This window comes from Podarcis liolepis (genome assembly GCF_965112155.1).
Source record: "Podarcis liolepis genome assembly, chromosome: 13".
In the NCBI taxonomy this organism is placed as follows: domain Eukaryota; kingdom Metazoa; phylum Chordata; class Lepidosauria; order Squamata; family Lacertidae; genus Podarcis; species Podarcis liolepis.
In genome coordinates, this window is record NC_139573.1 from 1,653,623 (window position 1) to 1,679,043 (window position 25,421).

Consider the following 25,421-nt stretch of genomic DNA (forward strand, 5'->3'; position numbering starts at 1 on the left):
GTGCTCTCTCCCCCTTTGCCTGCGCCCCATATTCCGCCTTCCTCCCCACCCCCAGCTCCTCTCCCAGGGGGAGTTGGCCGCCCTCGCAACTCAAGTGATGTGGCAGAGCTTTGCGGTTTCCCCTTGGCCCGCTCTGCGCCCGCGTGGGTGGAAACTTAATCTGCTCTTTCCTCTGGAAAGCAGACGTCGCCAGCAGCTGCTGTATGCAAGGTGGTGGGGCTTCTCGTTGCCCCGTCTCCCGTTGCCCAAAGAGCAGCTTTTGCCCCCTCCAGAGGTTGGGAGTTTGGGGCTTCCATCGAGGGCTTTGCACCTTTGCATCTGTCACACCTCACACAGGGCAGAGGACTGGACAAATTCACAGAGGAGGGAGCTAACAATGGCTTCTAGCCCAGATGGCTGAGCCTTGCTCCCACAGCTGGAGGCAGAGATGTTTCTGAATGCCAGTAGCTGGTAACAGCAGGAGTGGGGAGAGCGGCTCTTGCGTTCGAATCCTGCTTGCAGGCTTCCCATGATGGGCATTTGGTTGGCCCCTGTGAAAACAGGACGCTGGGCCCCCTTTGGGCAGCCTGGCACTTCTGATTCCCTCATGCGTTTCCCTTGGAGCTATTACTTCACAGTGGTGAGCTCCCGTTGCTCAGTCCCTGCTCCTGCCAACCTAGCAGTTCGAAAGCACGTCAAAGTGCAAGTAGATAAATAGGTACCACTCCAGCGGGAAGGTAAATGGCGTTTCCGTGAGCTGCTCTGGTTTGCCAGAAGCGGCTTAGTCCTGCTGGCCACATGACCCGGAAGCTGTACGCCGGCTCCCTCGGCCAATAAAACGAAATGAGCACCGCAACCCAGAGTCGGTCACGACTGGACCTAATGGGCAGGGGTCCCTTTACCTTTTTTTTAACAGGGATGAGAGCTTAGCCATCCTCCCTACTGTGTCCGACCCCCAACTAATAACTGCATTCCTGCATTGCAGTGGGCTGGACTGGATGACCCTTGGGGTCCCAATTCTACAATCCTACGATTTCATGAATTGTGCACCCCTTGCTAACACAAGCACGCCAGAGAATCCACCCGCCGCAGGAGCAGGCTCCCGAGTCGCTGTGCCACCCTGCTTGCCCCACAGACCAAGGCAGAGGGCTTATGAGTGCTCCGTATGTGACCCCCAAGCTCCTGGGTGGGTGAGGGTCAGGCATCAAGGGGTTCCCGGCACCAAAGAGAATGAGGGAACGTGGATTCTCGCCATTCCAACACGGAGAAATACGGAAGCAGATATGTAAAAATACATTTAAGAGAGACTTGCGTTTAACACTCAGACCTCCCCAAACACAAGCGCAGGGCGGTGTGCGGGTACATGTCCCCTCCCCTCCCCCGTTCATTGGCTATATGGAGGCGGGTGCTGCTGGGCACCCCCGGGGTGGCTCTGTCCGTAAGGGAGACGTGGCAGCGCAGGCTCAGGTCCTGTTCCTGGCAGCTGGCGGGGCGGTGCAGGGGCGCTTGGCGAGGTTGGTGAGGATCTTGTGCTGCGGTTGGCGGAAGGGCACCACGAAGCTGGTGGGGGGGAGCTGCCCGTTCCCGTCTGCGCCAACTTTGCCCATGAAGACGTAGTTGGCACCTGCAAGGGGAAAAGGAATGGTGTTATGTACTGAGTTGAATAGGATCTAAACTGCAGCAGTCTGATTGGTCCTAGAACAATAGGATTCAGAATGCAGCAGTCTGATTGGTCCTAGAACAATAGGACCCAGAATGCAGCAGCCTGATTGGTCCTCAGGAGCCACCCAATCCAGCTCCAGGCGGAAGGGAATCCGCAACCTGATTGGCCTACAGGAGAATCCCGGAATTAGCCAATCACGTGGGGCTCATTGTGTAAATAATGTATATAAAGCAGACATTCTGGGGGAATTTCCATTCCTCCTCACCACTATAAACTGAATAAAGAGCATGAAATCCACTCGACTCCGAGTATATTTCAAATACAGTGGACACTTGGGTTGAGAACGTGATCCTTGCGGGAGGCACATTCACAACCCACAGCGTCCACCACAAGCAGCGCCGTGTCTGCGCATGTGCGGGTTGCGATTCGGCTCTTCTGCGCATGCGTAAAGCACAATTTCGCGCTTCTGCCCGTGCGCCGAAACCTGGAAGTAACCCGTTCCAGTACTTCCGGTTTTCGGCGCGTCCGTAACCCAAAAATGCGCAACCTGAAGCGTCTGTAACCCGAGGTATGACTATAATACATGGAGCCCCTGGGAGAGGAGGCAGGGTGGGCCTCAGCTGGCTGGCTGGGTGGGAGCCCCTTCGCGTAGGCCCAGAACTGATGGCAGAGGGACGTCTCCGCCGCGTGTGGAAGACGGAGCCCACTCGTTTCCTGCTGCCCCACAGGGTAAGACTTGAACCCACACCTCCAAATTGCAAGGAAGGAGATTCCCACTAAACACAGGGTTAGAACGGCCTCACAAGGTGGTGGTTTCTCCTAGCTTGGAGGCTTTTAAGCAAAGGTTGGCTGGGCATCTGCCAGGCCTTCTCTAGCAGTGATTCCTGAAGGCGTGGCGGGGGCTGGACTGGATGACCCTCGGGGGTCCCACCCTACAGTTGTATGATCTCAAGGAGCTCTCTCGCCCCTCTGCACAGTTTGCGTAAGGAAACAGCGGAAGGAGCTGGTGTGGGGGGTGAAAGGACACGTGAGGGGTGAGTGTGGGGGTCTCTCACCTTTCTTGAGGATGGGGCACTGCCGGCAGGGGGCCTCGAAGCGAAGGGTGGCTGCGCTGCCCTCGGCGGGGAGGCTCAGGGCTCCTGCCTTGTACGTATTTGCGAGGGCGACGGTGATGGTGACCTTGTTCCCTGCCCCTCGCACGGCCGTCTTCACTGTCCCAGAGATCACTGCAAAAGCGGCGTTGGAGGGTGAGGGGCTGCCAGAACGGAGGAGGACCCCTCCCAGGTTTGAGGCAGAGCAGCCGGTGGTTCCCAAAAATTCTTGGAGGACCCCCACCCCCTTCGTCCCAGGATCTCGTTCCCATTGCCCCCTACCCAAAATGCTATAAAAGGCATTATTCAGAACAGCAGTTTGCTGCACCCGACTTATCAAAACACTTGCAATTAACCACACATTCGTTCAAAACCCAGTTAAAACTAATTAACTCCATAAAACTGATGACCAAAACTTGATAGTCATTGGCACCTCAAGCGCCCCCCTGCTGCCCGCTTGCCTCTTCGCACCCCCTATGTAATTCCACCCCCCCCAGAGGGCAGGACCACTGATCTAAGAGGCTATGGGGTCTGACTCCAGGGACATTTGGGGCTCATTCTGATTGACAGCTCACCCCCAGCCACTTCTCTTCTGCCCCCCTCCTCCCGGCTGCCCAGTTTCATTCCCAGGAGCTGGCAGAACGAGGGTGTGCACATTTCCCCACTTTGCCCCCCCTGCACCTGTTCAAATGGGGGTTGGAATAGATGACCTTTGGGGGTCCCTTTTCATCATGATTCTACGATGCCCCCTCCCACTTTCCTAAAGGGCTCACCAAAATCGCTGGCGCAGAAGTTGCTCTGGAGCGTTCCTGTCCGGCGGCACTTGTCTGGGCAGGTGATCTCACCTGGGTGGTGGTGGGGGGGGAGAAATGGAGGGGAAGAGTAGAATTGAGACAAACCCTCCAACCAGCACTCTGCACATGCTCAGGAGCACGTCCTCAACGTCACCTGCAGCAGGGCAGCTTAGGAAACTTTTACCTTGCTTCCTGCTTGGGCATTCAGAACGCACATTATGCATTGCATAATATAAAGGATGTGGACAATTTTGTGGAAATACTTTACGGATAAGTCTGAAGAATGGCAACTACCAAAGCCAGATTGGACTCTGGCAAATAAACTAGATTGATCTGTCCTGGAGGGGAAGAAACGGGGATTTTCTTTTTTGTATCCTTCTCCCTCTTTTTGGGGGGGTCATTGTTATATATTGGAAATCAATAAAACTATATTTATTTTACAAATAACACATCCCAGGAGAGAGGCCTGGTAGCCGCAGGGGAGCCTGGCCTGCTGCAGACCATGGACAGTGGGGCTTTTTAGCTTGGAGAAAACGTGAACAAGAGGCGACACGATAGAAACTTATAAAAATTATGCCAGGCAGGGAGAAAGTGTGGAAAGGAAAGTTTTTCTCCCTCTCTCATAGCACTGGAAATCATGGACATCCAATGCAACGGAATGCTGGGACATTCAGGACCGATAAAAGAAAGTTAAACTGCGGAACTCCCTGCCACAGTAGGCAGGGATGGCGACCATCTTGGATGGCTTCCAAAGAAGATGAGACAAATCCATGGAGTAGAAGGGGGCTTCCCCCCCCCCCCATTTATTGTTTTCCCTGCAAATCCAAGAACATATTCCTACAGCAACTTGCCCAGCGCTGCATTCTTATTAAGTTTCACATGCAGTACACAGTATGCATAGCTTCCAACATTGATCCAAGTAAAATAGGGACAGCGTATCCAAGGAAAATCAGAATATTCAGGGATCATATCAGGAACCTGGGACAGCTTCTGTGAATCTGGGGCTGTCCCTGGAAAATAGGGACACTGGGAGGGTTTGCAGTACACAAGCAGTGCAGTTATTCATGCATTATCGATATTTATAAAGGAAAAGAATTGGGGCGAAGTCTCACCCAGAGTGCCGACCCCTGAGGTGCTTTCTGTGACGACAGAGGCGTTCCGGCAGAGCCACATTCCAAATATTATTTAACCGGATTTCAAGGGGGATTTCTATGGATTGTTTGCCAAGCTGGGCTTAGAGGGGATTGGCCTTGTGCTCCGATCCTGCTTGCGGGTTTCACAACTGTGAGGACACTGGACTAGATGAGCCACTTTGGGCCTGATCCGGCAGCCAGGCTCTTCCAGTGTCCTTATGGAGCCTCCAGAGGCAGTCTACCTCGACCCCGAGGTCCTGAGGGTTATTTGGCCACCGTGGGCCAAAGGAAGCTCTGGCCGGATCCTGACACACAGACACCGCGGTGATCCCGTCCGCAGATGCCTCTTACCTGTGGCAGGTGGTGCCGTGGGCCGTGTGGGGCTGGGGCGGGGCCTGGCGGTCGGTCTGGGGCGCGGTGCCGGCTTGGACTTGGGGGCCGCTGGCTTCCTGCCCGGCTGGGCTGGTTTGGAGCCCGGGAAGACGCGTCCGGTGGGCTGAGAGACGCCTTTGTCCACCGTCTCGCCGGGGCTCTTGAAGACGTAGGAAGCCGAGAAACCGTCGGCCGTCACGCTGAGATCCGAGACGAACTGGACCAGCAGTTCATTGCCATTTGAGGAGACGGTGCTAGATGACCGCAGGGAGAGGGAAGGGGATGAGAAGAGCAGAGAAGTCCCTCCCTGGCCCCACTCTAACGTCCTGGAAGCCACATTTAGGTTGCCAGCTGTGATGGCAAAAACCTCCTCTGTCTCTGAGATGCTTCTGGTTCCACGCAGAGGACCAGGCAGGCAGGTGAGGCTTGGTGGCCTCAAGGCGGGCAGGAGAAGATGGTGTGTCAAGACGAGGGGCTTGGATTTGGGAGGAACCAGGATTCCTTGAATTGTAGACTTGGAAGGGACCCCGAGGGTCATCCAGCCCAACCCGCTGCAAGGCAGAAATATTCCGCTACCCGCATACAGGGATCGAACCTGTGGCCTTGGCATCATAGCCCCCCTGTCCGCTAACTAACTGAGCTGCCCAGGTTGGGGGAAAGCCGGTTCAGAAGGGATCTCTCCCCCAGGGATGAACACAGAGACGGTGGCTTTAAAAGAGATGGAGGCAAATTCGAGGAGGAGGAGAGGGCGAGGGATGGCTCCTAGCCAGAGTGGCAGTTTAGACACCCGAGTGCCAGTTCCTGTAAATCGCAGGAAGGGAGAGCGTTGCTCTTGCGCTCGGATCCTGCCCATAGGAACAGGATGCTGAGCTAGATGGGCTCGAAGCGGCAGGCTCTGCTGATGTTCTTACGAAGACGATGAAATAGACCAAGAAATTAAATGGAGGAGTCGTAGAAGGAGGCCCAGTGAGGCCAGGGGCAGTTCAGGGAGGCCCAAGGCGATGGGGGAGAGAGATTATTTGCCAAAGCAGGCGAAAGGGAATGCTTGGTCTTAGAGGACATGGGAATGACCTGGGGAAGGGAGAGAGCCAGTGGGAGGTCCTTATATGTGGGTGTAAACCAGGGGTTGGCAAACCAAGGCCCAGGGGCCGGATGCGGCCCCCCAGGCTCATAAATCTGGCCCACGGACCCTGCTGCCCGCTCGGTCAGTCCCCACACGCTGCGGACCCCTCTCTGTGCAGGGACTGACTTCCATCATGACGGGGGTGTCGTGGAGCTTCAGCCGGAGTTTGGCGCTCCTGCTGGCCCCACCCCTGGTGCCCGGGTTGGCGCTGCTGCTGGTGGCATGCTCGGCAGCCGCGCTGGAGCAGCTGGAGGGTGAGCTGCGCGCCGCCTGCCTGGTGCTCTGTATGCGCAGCCTGCCCACCGACCTGGCCTCAGACAATGGGCTGCAGCTGTGGGACCGGCTTGCAGGGTATTCATATTTTTCAAAATATAGTCCGGCCCCCCACAAGGTCTGAGGGACAGTGGAGCGGCCCCCTGATGAAAAAGCTTGCTGTGAACTCTCCAGAAACGACGGGGAAGGGTCACGGAGGGCAGGGGGTCCAGAGAGCTAGAAACCCCCCAACGGGGCAGACTCCCCCGCAAGGTTGTTATACTGAGCCCCAAGAGGACGAGGGACATGCATTTGTCACTGAAATGCTCTGGGGATCTTGAGATGAGCACGAAACGGACTCCCCTTCCTTGGAGGTTTTTGAGCAGAGCTTGGCGTGTTGCGGGTGCTTCTGTTGCGATTCCTGCAGGGCAGGGGGTTGGGCTGGATGACCTCAGGGGTCCCTCCCTACCCTACAATCCTATATTTCAAAGAAGCATCCCAAAGAGGAGACACGCTGAAGCAACAGGGGACTGCAACCACCCTTAAGCTGGCTGCCAACGTGCTCCAGTCGCGACAGAAAGGGAAATTTGCGCGCTGCAAAGCCTCACCTGGGCGATTCGTCCCCACAGAACTTGCCAATGCGCCTGGAGTCGTCTCGGTCTCCGCCGTTGAAAACGGCCACGTAGTCGTAGCGACAGTAGGTGTCGGGCTCCACGTCAAACTTCCCGAAGGTCAAGACAATCACCTGAGCCAGGGGGGAAAGGAGAGGGAATCAGCTCCCGTTGCGCCGGTGGGCCTGACCTGACTCATAAGCTTTCCGGGCAGAGAACGAAGGTGGTTGCTGGATGCCACCCCACCCACCGCCCTAGGAAGAGAGGCCCCGCCGGAGGAAGCCGGCAAGAAACACAGAACTGCCGAGCTGAAAGGGACCCCCCAAGGTCATCCAGCCCAACCCCCTGTGATGCGGCTAAGGGGACAAGCGAGCAGCCTTACCTTGTCCTTTGGGGCAATGATGTGCCAAGAGCAGCTGATGCCGGGCGGGTAGTCGCTCTCAGGCCAGTTGGGGGTCTTGAGGGTGCCCTGGGGTTTTTCCAGCTTCCCCCCACAGAACTGGTGCTCTGCAAAGAGAGAAAGAGGGGCAGGGCCGCCAAGGGGGTCAGCGGAACGGGCCAGGCCAGGGATGCTCAGAAACGCATTGTGGCCCTCGTCTCTCGAGGTGGCACACAGGAAAACTTCTGGGTCGCCAGCTGCAAGCGTGCACACAGACCCCACGGGGACCCATGCCACCCCCCAACACGTGCAGAGCCTCTGGGAGCCGTGAGCACAAGGTGGGCTCACACCCAACCTTTTGAACCCACAGAGGAAGGGGGCTCAAGTGTGCCCTCCCGTGAGGGATCGTGCCCGCATGCCCATGTGCAAGCAGGCAAAACCCCTGCACACCCTCAGGCCGGCCATTCCTGCGCAAACCTCTACCCACGTGCCGCATGCCAGCCAATATTCTACACCCCCCCCCAGAAGAGCCCCCTAACTAAGCCCAATTCAGAGGCCAGGCCTGTCCTGCAGCCAGCGAGGGCTTTGAAGGGGCAGGGATCAAAGACCCAACGGGATGGATGGGGGGTTTCAGGAAAGGAAGGGGGTGTTTTTATTTTACTGGGGGGGTGCAATCAAAGCTGGTCTGGCGTCTTATGGTCTGAATGCTTGTTTGCTCTGCAAACAGTCCAGGGGGGCGGAGAGAGAGGCCCCCAAAGGGAGCAGAACCGCAGGGCGAAAACAGCAATTTGGGAGACCGCACTAATGACTGGTTGCAGAAGGACCAGGAATGGGAGGAAGAGACTGGCATCGCCCGGGCCAGCAGGCAGAGAAAGGCGGGGAGGGAATGAGAATTTTATTTGGAGGGGCGTCCGTCTCTTCCACCCCATACTTCCAGCCCCTCCTGAGGACCCGGGATGGGGTCTCCCCCTTGAGCAGAGGACCCCCCACAACCCTCCTGACTATGGGCTTCCAAAAGCAGCAAGGCACCCCCTGCCCACCCTTGCCCACCCCCCAAGAAGCCAAGCCAAGCCCAGGCCTTGCCCTCCTTGGAGGGGCAGGAGGGGGTCTCTGCAGCTGCCACTGCGGGTCTCATACTCACCGTCCCAATAGTCCCACGGCTCCCAGAACCCCCAGGAGTCTATATGATGGGCACCCCCTTTTCCTCGTCCCATTGGGCGCCCTGGAAAAAGGTCCTGTGCGTTGGGATGGGGCGGGGGGGGGAGGAAAGGGGGTGCGAGAGACCTGACCGCCCCCCTACCCTTTCCTCGTGCCACCCCAGGTCATCAGCAGCTGGTTCGGCCTAAAACTCTCCCTGCCGGATCCTTTTTACTTGAGGTCAAAGGTCAAATGCTTGTTGTGATCCACAGCAGTCCCCTCTCACGCTTTGAACATTCCAGCTGGCAAACGCTCCTCTCCCAAAACACCGCCCCCTGCAAGCTATTTGTCAGCCTAACGGTTGTTAAATTAGTATTTGAGATCCGGTCCTCCTAGGAGCCCATTGCTGGCTGCTTCTTGGGGGTTTCTGTGCAACGTTAATTTCAAAAGTCATCTGTGGTCCCAAAATAAGGAGTTAGCAAATAATGAGTCATAGTTGGCAGAGCTTCTCCCAAGGGTCCTCCAGTCCAACCCCCTGCAATGCCAGGGATCTCAGCTAGATCATATATTGATCTATGGGCTACTTTTAAAATGAGGCTGCATTTTAAATTGCATTTTAAAATTGGTGTTGTTGTTTTTCCTATTATGATTTTACTGTAATTTTATTGGTGTTAGCCGCTCTGGCTGGGGAGGGCGGGGTATAAATAAAATTTATTATTATTATTATTATTATTATTATTATTATTATTATTATTATATAGGACAGGTGGCCCCCCACCCTCTGCTTAAAAACCCCCAAGGAAGGAGATTTCCCCACCTTCCGAGGGAGTTTGTTCCACTGACAAATGGCTCTTGCCATTAGAAAGTTCTTCCTGATGTGGAGTCGCAATCTCCCTTCTTGTTACTTGAAGTCATGGGTTCGGGTCCTACCCTCCGGAGCAGCAGAAAGCAAGCTTGCTGCATCTTCCATGGGGCAGACCTTCAGATTTCTGAAGATAGCTCTAGTATCACCTTCCGGCCTCCCCTTCTCCTGGCTAAACATCCCTCAACTGATCATCATCATGATCTCAGCGCGACTCACAATCTCAGGACTTTGTTTCCCTGACTATTAAATATACAATCTTGGCTTGATGGGGAAACAAAATCTCCTTGTTCTCAGCATGGGGGCCCAAAGGATCCTGGGTAATTTGCCAGAGGAATTGTGGGTAAGTTCGGCCAACCTGGCAGCCGCCAGAAGTTTGGAACTATAACTCCCGCCAGCCCCAAAGCCACCATCCGCTGCAAGCGGGGTCCCTTACCGTCGACGTGGGGGAGCCCCCCGCTGAACCACACCAGGAAGCCCCTCCCTCCGGTGCCCTCGTCGGACACCATCCGCAGCAGCATCCGGTTGCTGGTGCTGAGGACCGCTCCGGGCCGGAACGTGCCGCAGAAACGGCCCAGGCGTTGACCCTCCACGGCCGAGTGCCCGTTGTAGACCTCCAGGTAGTCGTAGCGGCAGACGGGGTCCGGCTCCATGTCAAAGACCCGGAAGGAGAGCATCACCACCTGCCCTTCTGGAACCTGGGCATGGGGGGCAAAGGGGCTGTCAGATGCCAGGGGGTGGGCAGGCTGGCAGAATCAGGGGCACCCCTGGAGAAAGGAGACTGGCACCCACACTTCGGGGAAAATAAAATCTGAAATAGCTGCAGGAGGAAGTTCCCCTTGCGTGGCCTTAATTCAGCGCCACACCTGCGCAATAGGATCAGGGTTCGAATCATCCCCCGGCCAGGAAACGCACTGGGAGACGTCGGGCAACCTAGCCATTGCCAATGGTCAGCAACTGGTGGGAGCTGGAGCAGGGGTACCTAACTGCGTGTCCCCCCACCCCCTGCCCAGGACCCCCGCCCCAAGGGAGAGTCACCGTGATGGTCCAGACGCAGGTCTTGCTGGGAGGGTAGTGGCTGGGGAAGCCCTCGCTGGCGATGTAGCCGTTGTCGCCAGTGTGGTCGCCCCCGCAGAGGAAGATGGGTCTGGAAGGGAGAGGGAGAAGCGTTGAGAGAGGCAGGGGGGACAAGACATGCCCCACAGAACCAAGGAGTTGGACGGGGCCCCCAAAGGTCATCCATCCCAACCCGCTGCAATGCAGGAAGAATCCCCAACTCCAACTCTGCTTTGAAACTTCCAGTGAAGGAGAGCCTGCCATCTTCCGAGGGAGTCCGTTCCACTAGGGGTCTGGGAGTTAAAGAGCCCCTGGCGTCAAGAAGCTTCTTCCTTCATCCATCCAGCTCAGGCTGGCAGCAGCGGCTCTCCAGGATTTCAGACGGGGCCCTACTTGGAGGCGCCCTTCTGCATGCCAAGCACATGTCCTGCCCCCTTTCCTAGACAGCCCTGGGCCAAGAAGGGGGCGGGCGGCGGGGCTGTGGGCGCCCCCTCCTCCCAGCCTCTCTGCCCCTGACCCAGAGCCGCCGTCCCACCCCCCCCCGCCCGCCCCCGTTCCCAGTAGCTCTCCTGACACCCCGTCCAAGAATTCCGGGAATCCGCTTGGCTCATCCCGGCTCCTGGCAGCCCGACCAGCCGCGTCTCGCCTAAACCCTTCCAGATGTGCCGCGGACGGACCCAAAACTTGGGGGGGGGGGCGCAGCGGCAGCAGCAGCCCCCTCCCCCGCAAGCACCCCCAGGATGTGGAACAGGGAAGGGGGCATCTATGGCGCAAAGTCACCCTCCAGCCCCGATCTTGGGGGTATTTCTTGGGATGGGGGGCTGGCAGATGAGACGGGTCGGGGGGGGCGCGCGCAGGTACCTGGTGGTGTTTCCAGCGGGGGGGTCCTGGGCCCGGGCCAGCGGCAGGAGGGCGAGCAGCAGGAGGGAGAAGTGGGGCGCCATCGTCGTCGCTTTCGGGGCGCTTCCCTGAGCTGGACGGGGCGGGCGGCGAGACGGGGACGGAGTGGCGTCCCAGCAGCGCCGCCTCCTGCTTATGGGGAGCCGGTGGGGGGAGCCAGGCGGCGGGGTGGGGCCGAGGGGGCGGGCGGAGAGCCACGGCCGGGCAGAGGAGCATGTGCAGAGCGCGCTCCGCTCCGGGGGAAAAGATTCCCACGAGCCCCGCAGGGCGGGGAAGGCTCCGTGCCCCCCTGAACTCCAGGGGCCACGCGGGGGTCTCTTTTGGGAAGCCCCCCAAAGCAGATCCCGAAGGGGCGCCCTTCCCTCCCGCCTGGGGGTCCCAGCAGCGACCTCCTGCCTCCGAGTGGGGAAGGCAACACGACACGCGTCGTGAGAAGGGCGCCCCCGAGATCGCGCGGCAGTTTCGGACCCGCAGCCGCAGCCCCAGGAGGGAAGGGGAGCCCGGGGGTCTGGCGCTCCTCTCCTCCAGCAGCGAAGCCCACGCGGCGCCAGCGGGACCCCGAAGGATGCTGCGAGGGGCGTTTCTTTGGGAGTCGGAAAGAGACAGTGGCGCCCTAGTGGTTAGAGCCTGTCGTACCAGGACCTAGAGCGCCCTGGGGGGTGGAACTTGGGGTGTAATTGCAAAAGGAGAGAGACATACAAGATGCCCGCTCAGACGTGCATTCGTGACTAATTCATCTTTCATTTTTAAAATATAAGATTGTTATATAATCTTCCTTCGCCAAGATATCTTTTTAAAAAAATCTATCATTTGTCAATTAAAATAAGAGATAATACAATAATATTATCTAGCTCGGAGTTAAATTCATTTTGGAACAAGAAGAGTAGAATACTAGGATCTTAGGACTGTAGAGTTGAATGAGGGACACCCAGGGGTCATCCAATCCAACCCCCTGCGATGCAGGGATCGCCGCTACAGATCCCGGGCAGCAGGTGGTTTAAATTTTCTGCTTAAAAACACCCAAGGAGGAGAGTTTCAGTGCAAAAGCATGATTTACTATATTATTATTATTATTATTATTATTATTATTATTATTATTATTATTATTATTATTATTAATGATCAAATAATTATGGAGTTTTCCGGTCGCTTAATATCATTAATAATAATAATAATTACTATCATTAATTACGCCCAATGGAGGCGCCCGAAGACTCTTTCAGATGGGCGACCCCCGTCTGAGGGAACCTCCGCCCTCTGTGTGTGGCGTCATAGGAAGCTCCCGCCAATCAGGGCCGGGTGGGCGTGGCTTCGTTGCCACGACAGGAAGGCGGCGGCAGCGATCAATGGAGGCGCCTGACCAATAGAAAAGCGGGAAAGGGAGAGCCCCGCCCACCAGGGGGCCAGAATAGGAAGCAGTTGGACCAATCGGGAGAGGGGAGGGCGGACGGACAGGAGGAGGAGGCAGCAGCTGGTGAGAGAGGGGCGGCTGCGGGGGGGGGGGTGGAGAGAGGGAGGGAGACACGTGAAGGGACCCCCCAAAACAAATGGGGGGGCGGGCTTGGTCAGTGCCCCCTCTGCCTCTCCGCAGCAGCCAGCCAGGGGCTGGGAATGCTCCAGTCTGGCCTGCCCCTCGGGGCAGAGACCTAGGCAGCCCCTGGGGGGGGGCGCGGGGGGGGAATCGGGGGGTCCCGGAGCTGAGAGGGGGTTTGCTGCATCATCACCACCTTCTCTCTCTCTCCTGGCCTCCTAAGAGCCCGGCTGGATCAGGCCCGTCCAGTCCAGCATCCTGTCCTCACAGTGGCCAACCAGATGCCCCAATGGGGAACCTGCAAACAGGATCCGAGCACAAGAGCAACTCTCCCCTCCTGCAGTTTCCAGCAACTTGCGTTCAGAAACATTGCTCCTGGTCCTGAATGACTCCCTGGTCCTGAATGGGGCAGCTGTGCCCCTGAAGGACCAGGTGCGCAGCCTGGGAGTCATTCTGGACTCACTGCCATCCATGGAGGCGCAGGTGAAATCCGTGTCCAGGGCAGCTGTCTACCAGTTCCATCTGGTGCACAGGATGAGACCCTCCCTGCCTGCGGACTGTCTGGCCAGAGTGGTGCATGCTCTGGTTATCTCAAGCTTGGACTACTGCAATGCACTCTATGTGGGGCTACCTTTGAAGGTGACCCGGAAACTACAACTAATCCAGAATGTGGCAGCCAGACTGGGCACTGGGAGCGGCCACCGAGACCACATAACACCAGTCCAGAAAGACCTCCATTGGCTCCCAGGACGTTTCCAAGCACAATTCAAAGTGTTGGTGCTGCCCTTTAAAGCCCTAACGGCCTTGGTCCAGTATATCTGAAGGAGCGTCTCCACCACCATCGTTCTGCCCGGACACTGAGGTCCAGCTCCGAGGGTCTTCTGGCGGTTCCTTCATTGCAAGAAGCAAAGCTACAGGGAAGCAGGCAGAGGGCCTTTTCGGTAGTGGCACCCGCCCTGTGGAATGCCCTCCCAGCAGATGTGAAGGAAATAAGCAGCTATCCTATCTTTAAAAGACATCTGAAGGCAACCCTGTTCAGGGAAGTTTTTAATATTTAACGCTGTACTGTTTTTAACACTTGATTGGGAGCTGCCCAGAGTGGCTGGGGAAACTCAGCCAGATGGGCGGGGTATAAATAATAAATTTGATGATGATGATGATGATGATGAAGACAGCTGAAGGCAGCCCTATTTAGGGAAATTTTTAATGCTTAATGCTGTATTTTGTTTTTAATAGTTGATTGGGAGCCCTAAATAATAATAATAATAATAATAATAATAATAATAATAATAATAATAATAATATTTGCAGAGCCCCCCACCCTTCCGGGGCGGGGCTGCTGCGGCTGCTCCAGGGTTGGGGCATCCCTCTGTGGGGAGGGGGACGCAGGAGCCGAGAGAAGAAGCGGGCGGAGGGGGGCATTGGGAAATTAAGAAGTGGGGTGATTGGAGCAAGGGAGAATAAGGGACCCCCACACCACCATCCAGGGTGGGTGGGTTCTCATGCCACCTGGCGATGCCCCCCCCCATTCGAGGCGCAAGAGTGTTCCGCTGTTGTGCTGCCATCTCCTTCCCTTTGGGCATCCGGATGCCCACTCTGAGGACGGCAGACTGGGCAGGAACCCCCCCTTTCGATGCCCCCCCTTTTGCCTTCCTCTTACATCCTAGGACTCTTCCCCCAGCGCTGGGGGTCACCCTGGGCCTAGAACCTTTGCTCCTCTGTGCATACACAGAGTGCATTTCCCAGCCTGCCGACCCTGAGCAATGACGGCCTCTCCCATAAGGGGGAGAGGACTCCATGCTCAGAAGACAGCTGAGGAAACCTCTGGGGATGGATCGATGCCCACAGACACCTCCTTCTGCCCCTTGCCCAGGAACACCTGCTGGCGGAGAGCAAGCGACGACCCTGCGCCCAGGAAGCACCCAGCCTGGCCCGGCAAGGAGAGGGCAGCAGCGGGCGACCGTTCGTCATGGGGCACCCCTTTCTCCACGTGGCCTGGGTGAGTCTCTTGTGGGTGAGGGGGGGAGCAGAACGGGGTCCAAGAGGCTAGTTCCTGCTGTGGCAGGACTGCCCCATGCCCACCTGTAGCTGCCCCACACATATCAAGGCCCAGGGTCCCTCTAGCTGCTGACCGGGAGTCTATAGTTCGCCACCCCCATTGAGACATGCAGCCTGTGTAACAATCTGCTATATACGAAGGCACCTGTATTAAATAAGAAATGTGAAACGCCATTGCCTGGGTATCCTTGCGGTTTCGGTGCCAGGGGTTGGAGGGGCTTGAGGTTACCTGAAAGAGGGTCCCGCTTCAAAAGCAGGTCAAAGCAGGTTATCTGTGGGAAGGGGCTGCAGCGTTTGTTCTGCAAGGCAGAAGGTCCTGGATTTGGCCACCAGGCAGGGCTTACATGAAACCCTGAAGGCTAGCCAGAGGGCCGACCAGCAGTGGGGACACTTCTGGCCCCCCAGGTGTTGCAAGACTCCAGTTCTCACCATGCCTGGCTGCTGACCGTAGGGGTGGCAGATGGGAGCCCATGGGGGTGGGAAGCGAATCTGTATTTATTTACTGCATTTCTTGTCTTGCTTTTTTCTCCAAAAAAGAGAAGCCTGCGGTTCTCTTTTCCTCCTCTTTAATCCCCACAACTCCCCTGCGAGGTAGTTGAGGCAGTGATAGGGGAAGTGGGAGGATTCGAACCCTGCTCTCTCCCAGCTCAGAGTCCAACACTTGAACTTATTACAACACAATGGCATCTTGAAAGGAAAGGAGCAGACTTTCCTCTTAAAGGAGCCACACAGAGGTGGAACGGCAGGCTGAGTTAAAGGTGGGGTGGGGGAGCCCTAGGCAGCCCCCTCTTGTTGCTCCCACCCACCAAGGGGGCATGTGTGGATCCCCCAAATGAAAGGGGGGTTCAGGCAGTCTGCAGAGCAAACTCTCTCCAAGTTCCCCATCATCCCGGAGAGGTCAAACTCCATCCACCGAAGCGGCTTTTGCATTCACAGAGTTGGGAGGGAACCCCAGGGGTCATCCAGCCCAACCCCGCTCCCGGCAACGCAGGAACCAGCAGCTGCAAGCTGAGAGCACGGCTCTTCCTTTTCCCCTCTGTTCTCTTTGGAGACAACCCTTCTCCCTGCTGCAAACGGAGACACAGACCTTTCTGCTTCTTTCCGCTGGTTTGCAAACTTCCCTCCTCCCTTCCAGGCCGCGCTGAGCCCATCCCTCCCCGGATCTTCGTCCTCTACCTGGCGCTGGCCGGCACCTGCTTGGTTCTCCTGATGCTGCCCCTGGAGGGTCAGCCAAGCCCGTTGGTGCCCCCTGCCCTCCACGTCACCCTCCCCCAGAAGCTGGTGGCTGCTTATGTCCTCGGTGAGAGCTTCTCTGGGGAATGGGATGGGGGGGCGTCTCTCGCACTCAGATCCAGACTGCATTGGTTGGCCACTGAGAGGACAGGATCCTGGACTAGATGGGCTCCTTTTGGCCTGATCCAGCAGCCAGGTTGCTTCTTTTATTCCTTATATATTGTATTCAATTATGGCGTTCAAATAGTTCTACAATAAAATGCAATATACAGGAAGCGATTAAAATGCAAAATAAAAAACCGTGCAGCATCTAGCATGCAGCACAGTACCAGGACTGCCACAGGGGGCGAAATCTGCTCAGCAATTTTCCAGTGGTCCTCAGGGTAGAATAAGGGAATTGTAGAGTTGCCAGGGACCCCCAGGGGTCATCCAGCCCAACCCCCTGCATGCAATGCAGGAATCTCAGCTGACACATCCAGGCCTGATGGCCATATCCAGACTCTGCTTAAAAACCTCCAAAGGACGAGAGTTCACAACTCCCAAGGAAGGCTATTGAATGGCTCTTACTGTTGGGGGAACGGGGACATTTGCAATATACTGAGTTAGGCCAAGTTCCTCCATCCTTCCCAACGGCTGGCGTGAGCGGTGGTGGAGGGATATTCCCATCATGCTTTGCTCAAGAGCATCCACTAGAGCAGAGACTATCCATCTCCCAAGAGCACTGTTTAGGGAAGCTTTTAATGTTTGATACATTACTGTATTTTAATATTGTGTTGGAAGCCGCCCAGAGTGGCTGGGGTATAAATAATAAATTATTATTATTATTACTAGTCACTGCATGATGTTTTGGACCTCAGCCCTCTGGGGTTGATGGGATTTGTGCTCCTCCCTGGGATCAAGGCGAAAATTCCTGATTTCCACCTCTCTTCCTCTTCTTCCAGGCCTCTTAACCATGGCATTCCTGAAATCCTGACCTCCTGGGGGACAGCTTGACCAGTAGGGCAATGAATCCTCTTCTCTTCCTCCCCACCACCAATGGGACCTGTGCCCACCCATCCACCATGGCTGCGGACGGAAGGAGAGCGCCCTGTCTCACCAGGGTCATCCACGCTTCCTCCGAGTGCGAATGCTGACAGCCTTTTTTGCAAGCCCTGGTTGTTCTTGCTCCCCGCTGGCTGGGCCTGGAAGGTGGAGAGACTTCGGGGGAATGGGTCTGGGGTGCAGCACCTTGAAAAGGGGCAGGAGATTTTGGGGGTGTGGGAGATCAGGCCACGCCACCAGCAACGCCTTTTTGACATGTTGAAATAAAAGCGAGGCACCCGAACGGGGGAGGCGGTGTGCTGCGAGGCATCACAATTCACCAGCTGTGTCGTGTCTGGACGAGAGGCTTGCGGTGGGGGGGGCAGGAGGGGAAGCAGCGTCCTCAGCAAGGCGCGAGGAACAGAAAACAGGAGAGGGCTTGACCTGTGGGGTCGGCGGCCAAGAGAAACAGGGATTTGCGTCACCAGGGAGGGAAGGCGGGGAGATTCGCGGCCTGGTTTTGCTGAGCAGGCCAGAAAATGGGAGGCTCTCTGGTGGGGGGGCTTGGGAGGGTCTGCCCTGCAGTGCTCCCAAGGGAGTCCATCCCATAGTCAAATGCCCTTGTGAGTCAGTTATTCCTTCCTTGCAATATCAAGCCCTGGATTCGAGTCCTACCCTCTGGAGCAGCAGGAAACATGCTGGCTCCATCTTTCACATGGCAGCCCTGAAGATATCTGATGTTGGCTCTCATCTCTCCTCTTCTCCAGGCTAAACATACCCAGCTCCTTCAACCGTTCCTCATCAGGCTTGGTTTCCACACTTTTGGTTGCCTCCTCCTGCGCCCCTTCCAGCTTGTCAATGTCCTCTTTAAACTAGGGTGCCCAGAACTGGACACAGGACTCCAGGTGGGGGTCTGACCAAGGCAGGATAGAGTGGGATTATTCCTTCCCTTGATCTGGACACTAGACTTCTGCGGATGCAGCTGAGAATAGTATTAGCCTTTTTTGGCGCTGCATCACCCTGTGGATCGATCCTTTTCACATGTGCAGCTGTCAAGCCAGGTACCCCCCATCTCAATGGAGGTGATAAAGACCCCCCCATACCAGCCCAGCACCCCACACCCACATCACCCCTCAAACTGCCAGCATTTGCAAGGAAGGGAGGAGAGTCCGTTGAGAGATGTGGCAGGTTGTCCCCACCTTTATTGGAACAGGATAACAGTAGAGGGTCTTCAGCCACATTTCCAGGGGCAGCAGCAGCCACTCAGCCCCCCACACGCACGCACGTGGACACACACAGACAGGCACCCCCTGCCCCATACATACTTCCCACAAATCCCTCTCACGAAAGGGGGGGGGGACCCACAAGAAAGCCCTCGGGGGACACACCACAAAAAGCAGTTTTGGAAGGGCTGGACAGACCCACTTAGAACCCTAGAATTGTAGAGTTGGAAGGGACCCCCCAAAGGCCATCTAGCCCAACCCGCGCTGTGCTCGTGCAAAGCTTGTGGGGGTGGGGGAAGAGAGTGCGCCATGAGGCTCCCCCCTCTTGGGGTTCCACAGGATTGCTGGTTGGGGGCAGGCCTTTGGCTGCAGTGAGAAAGCAAGGGGGTCAGGGGGCAGTAGCAGCCAACAGGCGGAGCTGAGCCCCATCCATCAGCTTCAGTGGTTTTTTTGGAGGGTGTTTGTGTGTTAAAAATAGGATATTGCGGTCACAGAGATAGGAGGCTTGCCTCTCTTCCGCCCATCTCCCCAGGAGGAAAAAAAAAAAAGCCCCATTGAACGATAATTAGACATCTTGCCCTACTGGGTGTCGTAGGAGTAGTCCCGTTTCATAGACTCGCAGAGCTGGAAGAGACCTTGAGGGCCATCTAGTCCAACCCCCTGCAATGTGGGAATTGCAGCTGAAGAGGGGCTTCCTCTTCCCAGCCCCCAACCCGACCCAGAACTAATAGAAGAAAGATTGACAGCACGTGAGTGGCACTGGACAGCAGAGGAAAATACAAAAGAGCTCTTCCTGCCCCCTCCGTAGAGGGCAGGAAAAACTTTTTTTTGGGGTGGTGGGGAGGCCTCCTCAGTGGCCACAACCTTGACCTTCAAAGTGGACTTCAACTCGCCCCCCCCCCGGCAGTATTCCAGCCACAAGCAGAGTGTGTGCTGCTCCAAGACAAAGCGTGTGACAGCAGCCCTCAATAGCCCGGCCAGAGAGGTTTCCTCAGCCCCATAAGTTCCCCTTCAACAAACAGGCTGTTCCTTGGGGTGGGAAGGGCAGGGCAGCACCACTTAAAAGGGGGCCAATGTGCTCCAGCCCCCCTGCCACACAAAGTGGGGAGTGGGGGCGCCCCAACGCAGCAACCGCCCCTCCACCAGCAAGCCAAGGGGGCTGCCCCACTTTGGAATTGTCTAAAACAGGCAGGCAGGACCCCCATGCTTTGACTTGAGGGAGAGGGGCAACTGGGGTGTGGGGGAAGCCCCTCAGCCCCACATGCCCACATTCTTACCATGGCCTTCTCTGGACAAACCCACCCACTCTTTCCTTATAGACTTCTAGAGGTGGAAGGGAACCCCAAGGGTCCTCTAGACCAACCCCCCGCGGTGCAGGAATCGCAGCCCAAGAATCCCTGACAGAGCCCAACCTCTACTCAAGAGGAAGCCCACCACCTTCCACAGCCGGAAGGCCTCTTGCGCCAAACTCTCCTGACCTCCTTGCACAAACCCTCCACAACCTCCTCTATCGCACAGCCTTAAAACCAAACAGCAACCCATCCTTTCCCCCTCCTAAACCCGTTCCTATTACAAAAAAACAACAACACCTACGACGACCTCTTTGGCTTTCCCCGCCAGAAAAGACCCTGCTGATCTGACTCAGCACCTCCTGAAACCGCAGCAGCGCTCAAAACACCCACCCTCCATCGCCCAAGTTTCCCTCGCCCCACAAGAAGGAAGCTCTGTGCTGCAGAATCATGTCCGTCCATGCCAGGCTGGCAGCCGTCTGGGATCTGAGGCTACTGCTGCCCCCTCCCTGCGCGCCCCCATTCCTGCTTCCGCCTGGCCAGGGAGTGCCAGATCGTCCCGGGTCACACGGCACTCTCGCGCTCTTGCTGCAGGTTGGGGGCTGACCTCTGCCGGCGCATGCGGGGCGGGGGGCCGCCGTCTGGGGCGTTGGGGGGCCGGTGCTGCGGGTAGGGTTGGTGCTGGCGGGGGTAGTAGTTGTGCTTGCGAGCTTGGTAGTGCTCCTGCGCGGGGCCCCGTCTCCCGCGCGCCTGCCCGCCTTCCAGGGAGTTGCGGCGCGGCGGGGCGGAGCGCCGGTTCTGCTGGGGTGCGGGGCTGCTCTTCCGGGCGGGGCGGGGGCTGGTGGGCCGCGGGGGGCAGGACTCGGCCCCCTTCTCCTCCTTCGCCTGGCCGGCGGACGGCTCGCCCTCCACCATGAAGGCGGAGCCGGGCGCCCAGGAGTAGCGGTGCTGGGGGTTGCTCTTGAAGGGGAACCGCAGTTTGCAGTCCTGGGGGGGGATGAACTTGCCCGGGGCGGCGTGGGGCTGGGTACGGCGCAGGGCTTTGGCCAGCTGCTGCTGCTGCAGGCTCTGGAGCCGCGCCTGCTCCTGGCGCAGCCAGCGGAGGCGCCCGCGGCGGAAGGCCGGGTCCTTCTCCATCAGGCGGGAGACGCGGTCGCAGCAGGTCGGGGAGGGCGGGGACGGGCCTCTCCTCTCCTCCCCGGCCTCCCTGAGAGTCGGGGAGTCCTGGCCCCCCGCCCGGTCCTCCTTGGGGTCCTCCTCCGACAGAGCGAGCCCCTCGGAGAAGAGCAGCGAGCCCCACTCGTTCTCGAGGTCTTCGTCCTCCTGGGAGAAGAAGAAGAAGAAGCGCAAGGGTCTGAAGGAGATTTCATGACAGCCTTTTTTGTAATGCAATGAAATAAACTAATCCAAATGGGAACAGAAATAAGAAGAACTTCTGGTTTTCTGCCTGTCCATTGCATAGAAGAAATAATTCAAAAGATTCACTCTAGGGAGGCATCCAACTGTTCTACTTTCTGTTAAGCGATGTTTTCCCAAACTCCAGACCCAAATGCCTCTCCGTTCATTCATTGTCCTTTTCACACAAAAAGTCCAGAAGGGGTTCTCTAATTATTGTTACTGTCTCCACCCACACTGGACTAGATGTCCCTTCCAACTCTACCATTCCATGATTGCTGCCCTCAGCTGAGACTCTCTGTGCCCACACCACTCTGGGCGGCTTCCAACAGAATATTAAAATACAATAACCTATTAAACATTAAAAGCCTCCCTAAAGAGGCCTTCAGATGTCTTCTAAAAGTTTGGTAGTTATTTTTCTCTTTGACATCTGGTGGGAGGGCGTTCCACAGGGCGGGCGCCACCACCAAGAAGGCCTCTGCCTGGTTCCCTGTAACTTGGCTTCTCACAGGGAGGGAACCGCCAGAAGGCCCTCAAGAGCTGGACCTCAGTGTCCAGGCAGAACGATGGAGGGTGTTTTTAGGAAGCCACTACAATTTCTGCCATAAGTCTGAGGCCAGATTCCTATTCTGGTTTGTGTGGGAATAGAACATTTCTCTGCAACACCATTCTTCACCTTACCATCACTGCCCCCCAACCCCCCTTGCAGGCCCCCCAGCTCACCTGGGCTGAGATGGGGATGACACGCTCCATCTTGACCACACGGTCCCTCAGCGCTCGGATCTCCTCGTCCTTCATGTTGTTCTGGATCTTCACCTCCTGCAGAATGTCGGTCAGCTTGTCGATGTGGGCCCGGAGGTCGTCCACATCTGCGCCGGGGGTGCCTCCCGTGCGGACCTCTGAGGTGCCCCCTCCTCCTCCGCCCCCTGCCGTGCCGTCAGCCTCGCCCACGCCCACCGTGTCCCAGACGTCGCGGGCCACAGCGCGCCAGCTGTCGCGCTCGTTGGGGTCGCGCTTTCCGTAGAGGCGGCACAGCTCCTTCATCTTGACGATGCTCAGGGCCTCAATCTCCTGGCGCGAGTGGCGGAAGTCGTTGAGGGCCACCTCGTAGCAGATCTCCTTGACCGCCTGCATCTTGAGGTCGGCCAGGGTCAGCCAGCGGGGGTCCTTCGCCGCCCGCCGACGCTGGGGGATCTGGTAGACGCGGAGCGGCTCCCGCTTCTTGCCCGAGCTGGGCAGGCCGCAGCGGCGCACGATGGTCTGCACCTTGGTGGCCGGGAGCTTCTCGCGCAGAGACGAGATCAGGCGCCAACTCTCCTCGCAGGAGCGCTTGTCCGAGTCGTCCCCGCTGTCGGAGTCTGCGTACTGGGGAGACGGAAGGAGAGGGGGGCGCAGCTGAGTTTCTGCAGGGGGCAGCGGGGACTGTACTGGGCAAATCCCAGAAGTACTCTGATCTTAATGGTTTAGTATTCAAGGGTTTAGCAAAGCGCCCTGCTTGAAAAGATATTCTCATCTCTCCTTTATATACCGCCTTAATCGACAGGCCACGGCATATGACACATAATGTAATAATAAAAAAGAGAAGTGGGTGGCACAATACCCCCACTGCTTTAAAAGACTATAGATTAACAGCCAAAGGCTTGGTTGAAGAGGAACGTTTTCGCCAGGTGCCTAATGAAGCCTCACGGCAAATCTCCCTGGGAAAAACATCTCACAAGCAGGGAGGCACCACAGAATGGGCTCGTCCTTGTATTGCTGCCCTCTGGACCTTTCATGGAAGAGGCACATGAAGATGGGCCTCGGATGAAGATTCGGGGTTTGGGTTGGCTCCTATAGGGAGAGGCTAAACAGTGGAGCCTCTGGATACGAACTTAATTCGTTCCGGGGGTCCGTATGTACCCCAAGAAGTCCGCATCTAGAGGTGCTGCTTCTGCGCACGCGTGCAGTGCAATAGAGTTCTTCTGCACATGCGCAAAGCGTTTCTGTGCATGCACGAGCGGTGAAACCCGGAAGTATACACTTCTGAGTTTGTCGCGTTCGTAACCCAAAAGTTACGTTACCCGAAGGTAACGTAACCCGAGAGTCCACTGTATTGGGGTCCTCAGCTGTTTGAAGTTTTATAGGTCAAAGCCAGCACTTTGAATTGGATCCAGAAACTAATGGGCAGCCGGTGCAGTCGGACCAGGATTGGCGATATAGGCTCAAGCTATATCTGGCTGCCAAATTCTGCCCCAGCTGAAGTTTCCGAACCATCTTGCGAGGCACCCCTGTGCATAGGATTCAGCAGCACTGCTTCCCCCGACTGCGGAGTCAGAGTCAGTGCAGCCATTATATGCTCAAAACGGTTTTGCCTTGGTGAGCAGAGCTCCAGTCTCTCTCGCTCAAATGTACAGAATAGGTTTGTGTGTGCTTGTGTTTGATTTCATTTCCCACTGAGGCACATGGTCACTCAGTGCTATTAATATATATACAAATGTTCAGCTCATTTAATACTATATAGAAGCTTTGCTCTCAAGCTTCTCACAGGTGAAGAGTATGTTTTTTGTTTTTAGAAACCTTTATTATTTGTAAAGGGAATATTTTGTACGAGTTAATATTACTTTCACAGCCTTTTGCGGCTGTGCTGAGTCTTTGCCCTTTCGTCCTTTTGGGCTATGTGACCCTTTAAAATTTAACAAGTTAGTAACTTTTTAAAGGGACGCGGGAGGCGCTGTGGTGTAAACCACTGAGCCTAGGGCTTGCCAATCGGAAGGTCAGGGGTTCAAATCCCCATGACGGGGTGAGCTCCCGTTGCTCGGTCCCTGCTCCTGCCAACCTAGCAGTTCGAAAGCACGTCAAAGTGCAAGTAGATAAATAGGTACCACTCTGGCGGGAAGGTAAAGGGCGTTTCCATGCGCTACTCTGGTTTCGCCAGAAGCGGTTTAGTCCTGCTGGCCACATGACCCGGAAAAACTGTGTGCGGACAAATGTTGGTTCCCTTGGTCAGTAAAGCAAGATGAGTGCTGCAACCCCAGAGTTGTTTGCGACTGGACTTAACTGTCAGGGGTCCTTTACCTTTTAACTTTTTAAAAATCAATGAGTTGCAAAAAGAAGCACCTGGTGGTGGTGGGTGCATAGGGGCTGCAATCAGCCCCGGAAACAATATTGGCTTTGAGATTTATAGGCAGAGATGGAACTGGCTGACCAACAGCCTGTTTGCTTCTGGCCTGCAAACTCTCTGCACCCGGGACCGCCCCCTCTCCAACAGAATGGCAACAAAGAGGGCAGCCTATCGGGTGCTGCTCTGTAAAGTGGGTCACTCCTGCCCTGCCTGCTCCTCCCGCCCTACACTGGGGAGATATGGGGCAACAGAGACATGTAGACATGTACACACCAGTCTTTGCTGCTCCAGAAGCAAGTCCGCCTCCTCCTTCTCACGGCGATATTGTGTCTCCAGGTCCTGAAGCCTTTTTGTAAAAAAAGGGTGATGGAGAAAAGGACAGAAACACTAAATTGTGACAGAGACACAGGAGAGGGCCCACTCCACAAGTCACAAGAAACAGCCCCCCTCTTCCCTACAGACCTTCTGAGGTGCTGAGATCGGCAGAGGGGGTCCCCTCTTGGTTGTTCCTCCACCCCAGAAGCTCAAAGGGGGTGTGCGTGTGACCCAGGACAGGGCCTGCTCTGCGGTGGCCCCTGAGCTCTGCAACTCCCTCCCCACAGCGGTGTGCCTGGCACCTTCACTGTGCAGGCTTCCGGCAAATGATATCACTGACTAGCCAAGACTCGCCCACCTCTTCTCCATCTCCAGCTTGATGTCGATTCCTTGCTTCTCCAGAAGCTCCCGCTGGGCAAAGTTCCAGTCGACTGGCTCGGCCTGGCTCTCCGCGGGGGTGTTGCGCTCCCGTTCCAGCCGCGCCTGCTCTGGGTGGTTGAAGCGGAAAACGTGGTTCTTGCCCATGACGATGCGGTTCCCTAGATAGGGAGATGGGAGGAGGGAAGGAGACATGTCAGTGAAGGAGAAAGAATTATTAGGGGCCACTGCAGAGCAGGCCCTGTCCTGGGTCTCACGCACACCCCCTTTATAATAATAATAATAATAATAATAATAATAATAATAATAATAATAATAATATAATTTATTATTTATACCCCACCCATCTGGCTGGGCCTCACCAGCCACTCTGGGTGGCTTCCAACAAAACACTAAAATACAATAATCTATTAAACATTAAAAGCTTCCCTAAACAGAGCTGCCTTTAGATGTCTTCTAAAAGTTTGGTAGTTATTTTTCTCTTTGACATCTGGTGGGAGGGCGTTCCACAGGGCGGGCGCCACCAC

The 25,421-nt window shown here is 56.3% G+C and overlaps 2 protein-coding genes across 5 annotated transcripts in view; both read right to left on the reverse strand.

Moving 5' to 3' along the window:
* Nucleotides 1-1,263: 1,263 nt before the first annotated feature.
* PCOLCE (procollagen C-endopeptidase enhancer) lies at nucleotides 1,264-11,492 on the reverse strand. Its single transcript, XM_083472728.1, has 9 exons — nucleotides 11,314-11,492; nucleotides 10,435-10,543; nucleotides 9,833-10,094; nucleotides 7,401-7,525; nucleotides 7,016-7,152; nucleotides 5,012-5,286; nucleotides 3,507-3,578; nucleotides 2,698-2,868; nucleotides 1,264-1,603 (listed from the first exon to the last, which is right to left on the reverse strand). Exons 1-9 carry the CDS (start codon nucleotides 11,394-11,396, stop codon nucleotides 1,443-1,445), a joined length of 1,395 nt encoding a protein of 464 aa, XP_083328854.1. The 5' UTR covers nucleotides 11,397-11,492; the 3' UTR covers nucleotides 1,264-1,442.
* Nucleotides 11,493-18,366: 6,874 nt separating this feature from the next.
* KIF1C (kinesin family member 1C) overlaps nucleotides 18,367-25,421 on the reverse strand; it is a 52,281-nt gene continuing 45,226 nt past the window's right edge. For 3 of the 4 annotated variants that reach the window (XM_083472500.1, XM_083472501.1, XM_083472502.1), the window contains 4 exons: nucleotides 24,875-25,055; nucleotides 24,475-24,547; nucleotides 21,825-22,466; nucleotides 18,367-21,029 (listed from right to left, as the gene is read on the reverse strand). In XM_083472500.1, coding sequence (XP_083328626.1) covers nucleotides 20,271-21,029; nucleotides 21,825-22,466; nucleotides 24,475-24,547; nucleotides 24,875-25,055 — 1,655 coding nt within the window. In that variant the 3' untranslated portion in view covers nucleotides 18,367-20,270. Of the gene's footprint in view, nucleotides 21,578-21,632; nucleotides 21,731-21,777; nucleotides 22,467-24,474; nucleotides 24,548-24,874; nucleotides 25,056-25,421 lie in introns of all 4 variants that reach the window. The other variant, XM_083472503.1, reaches the window with a different exon arrangement.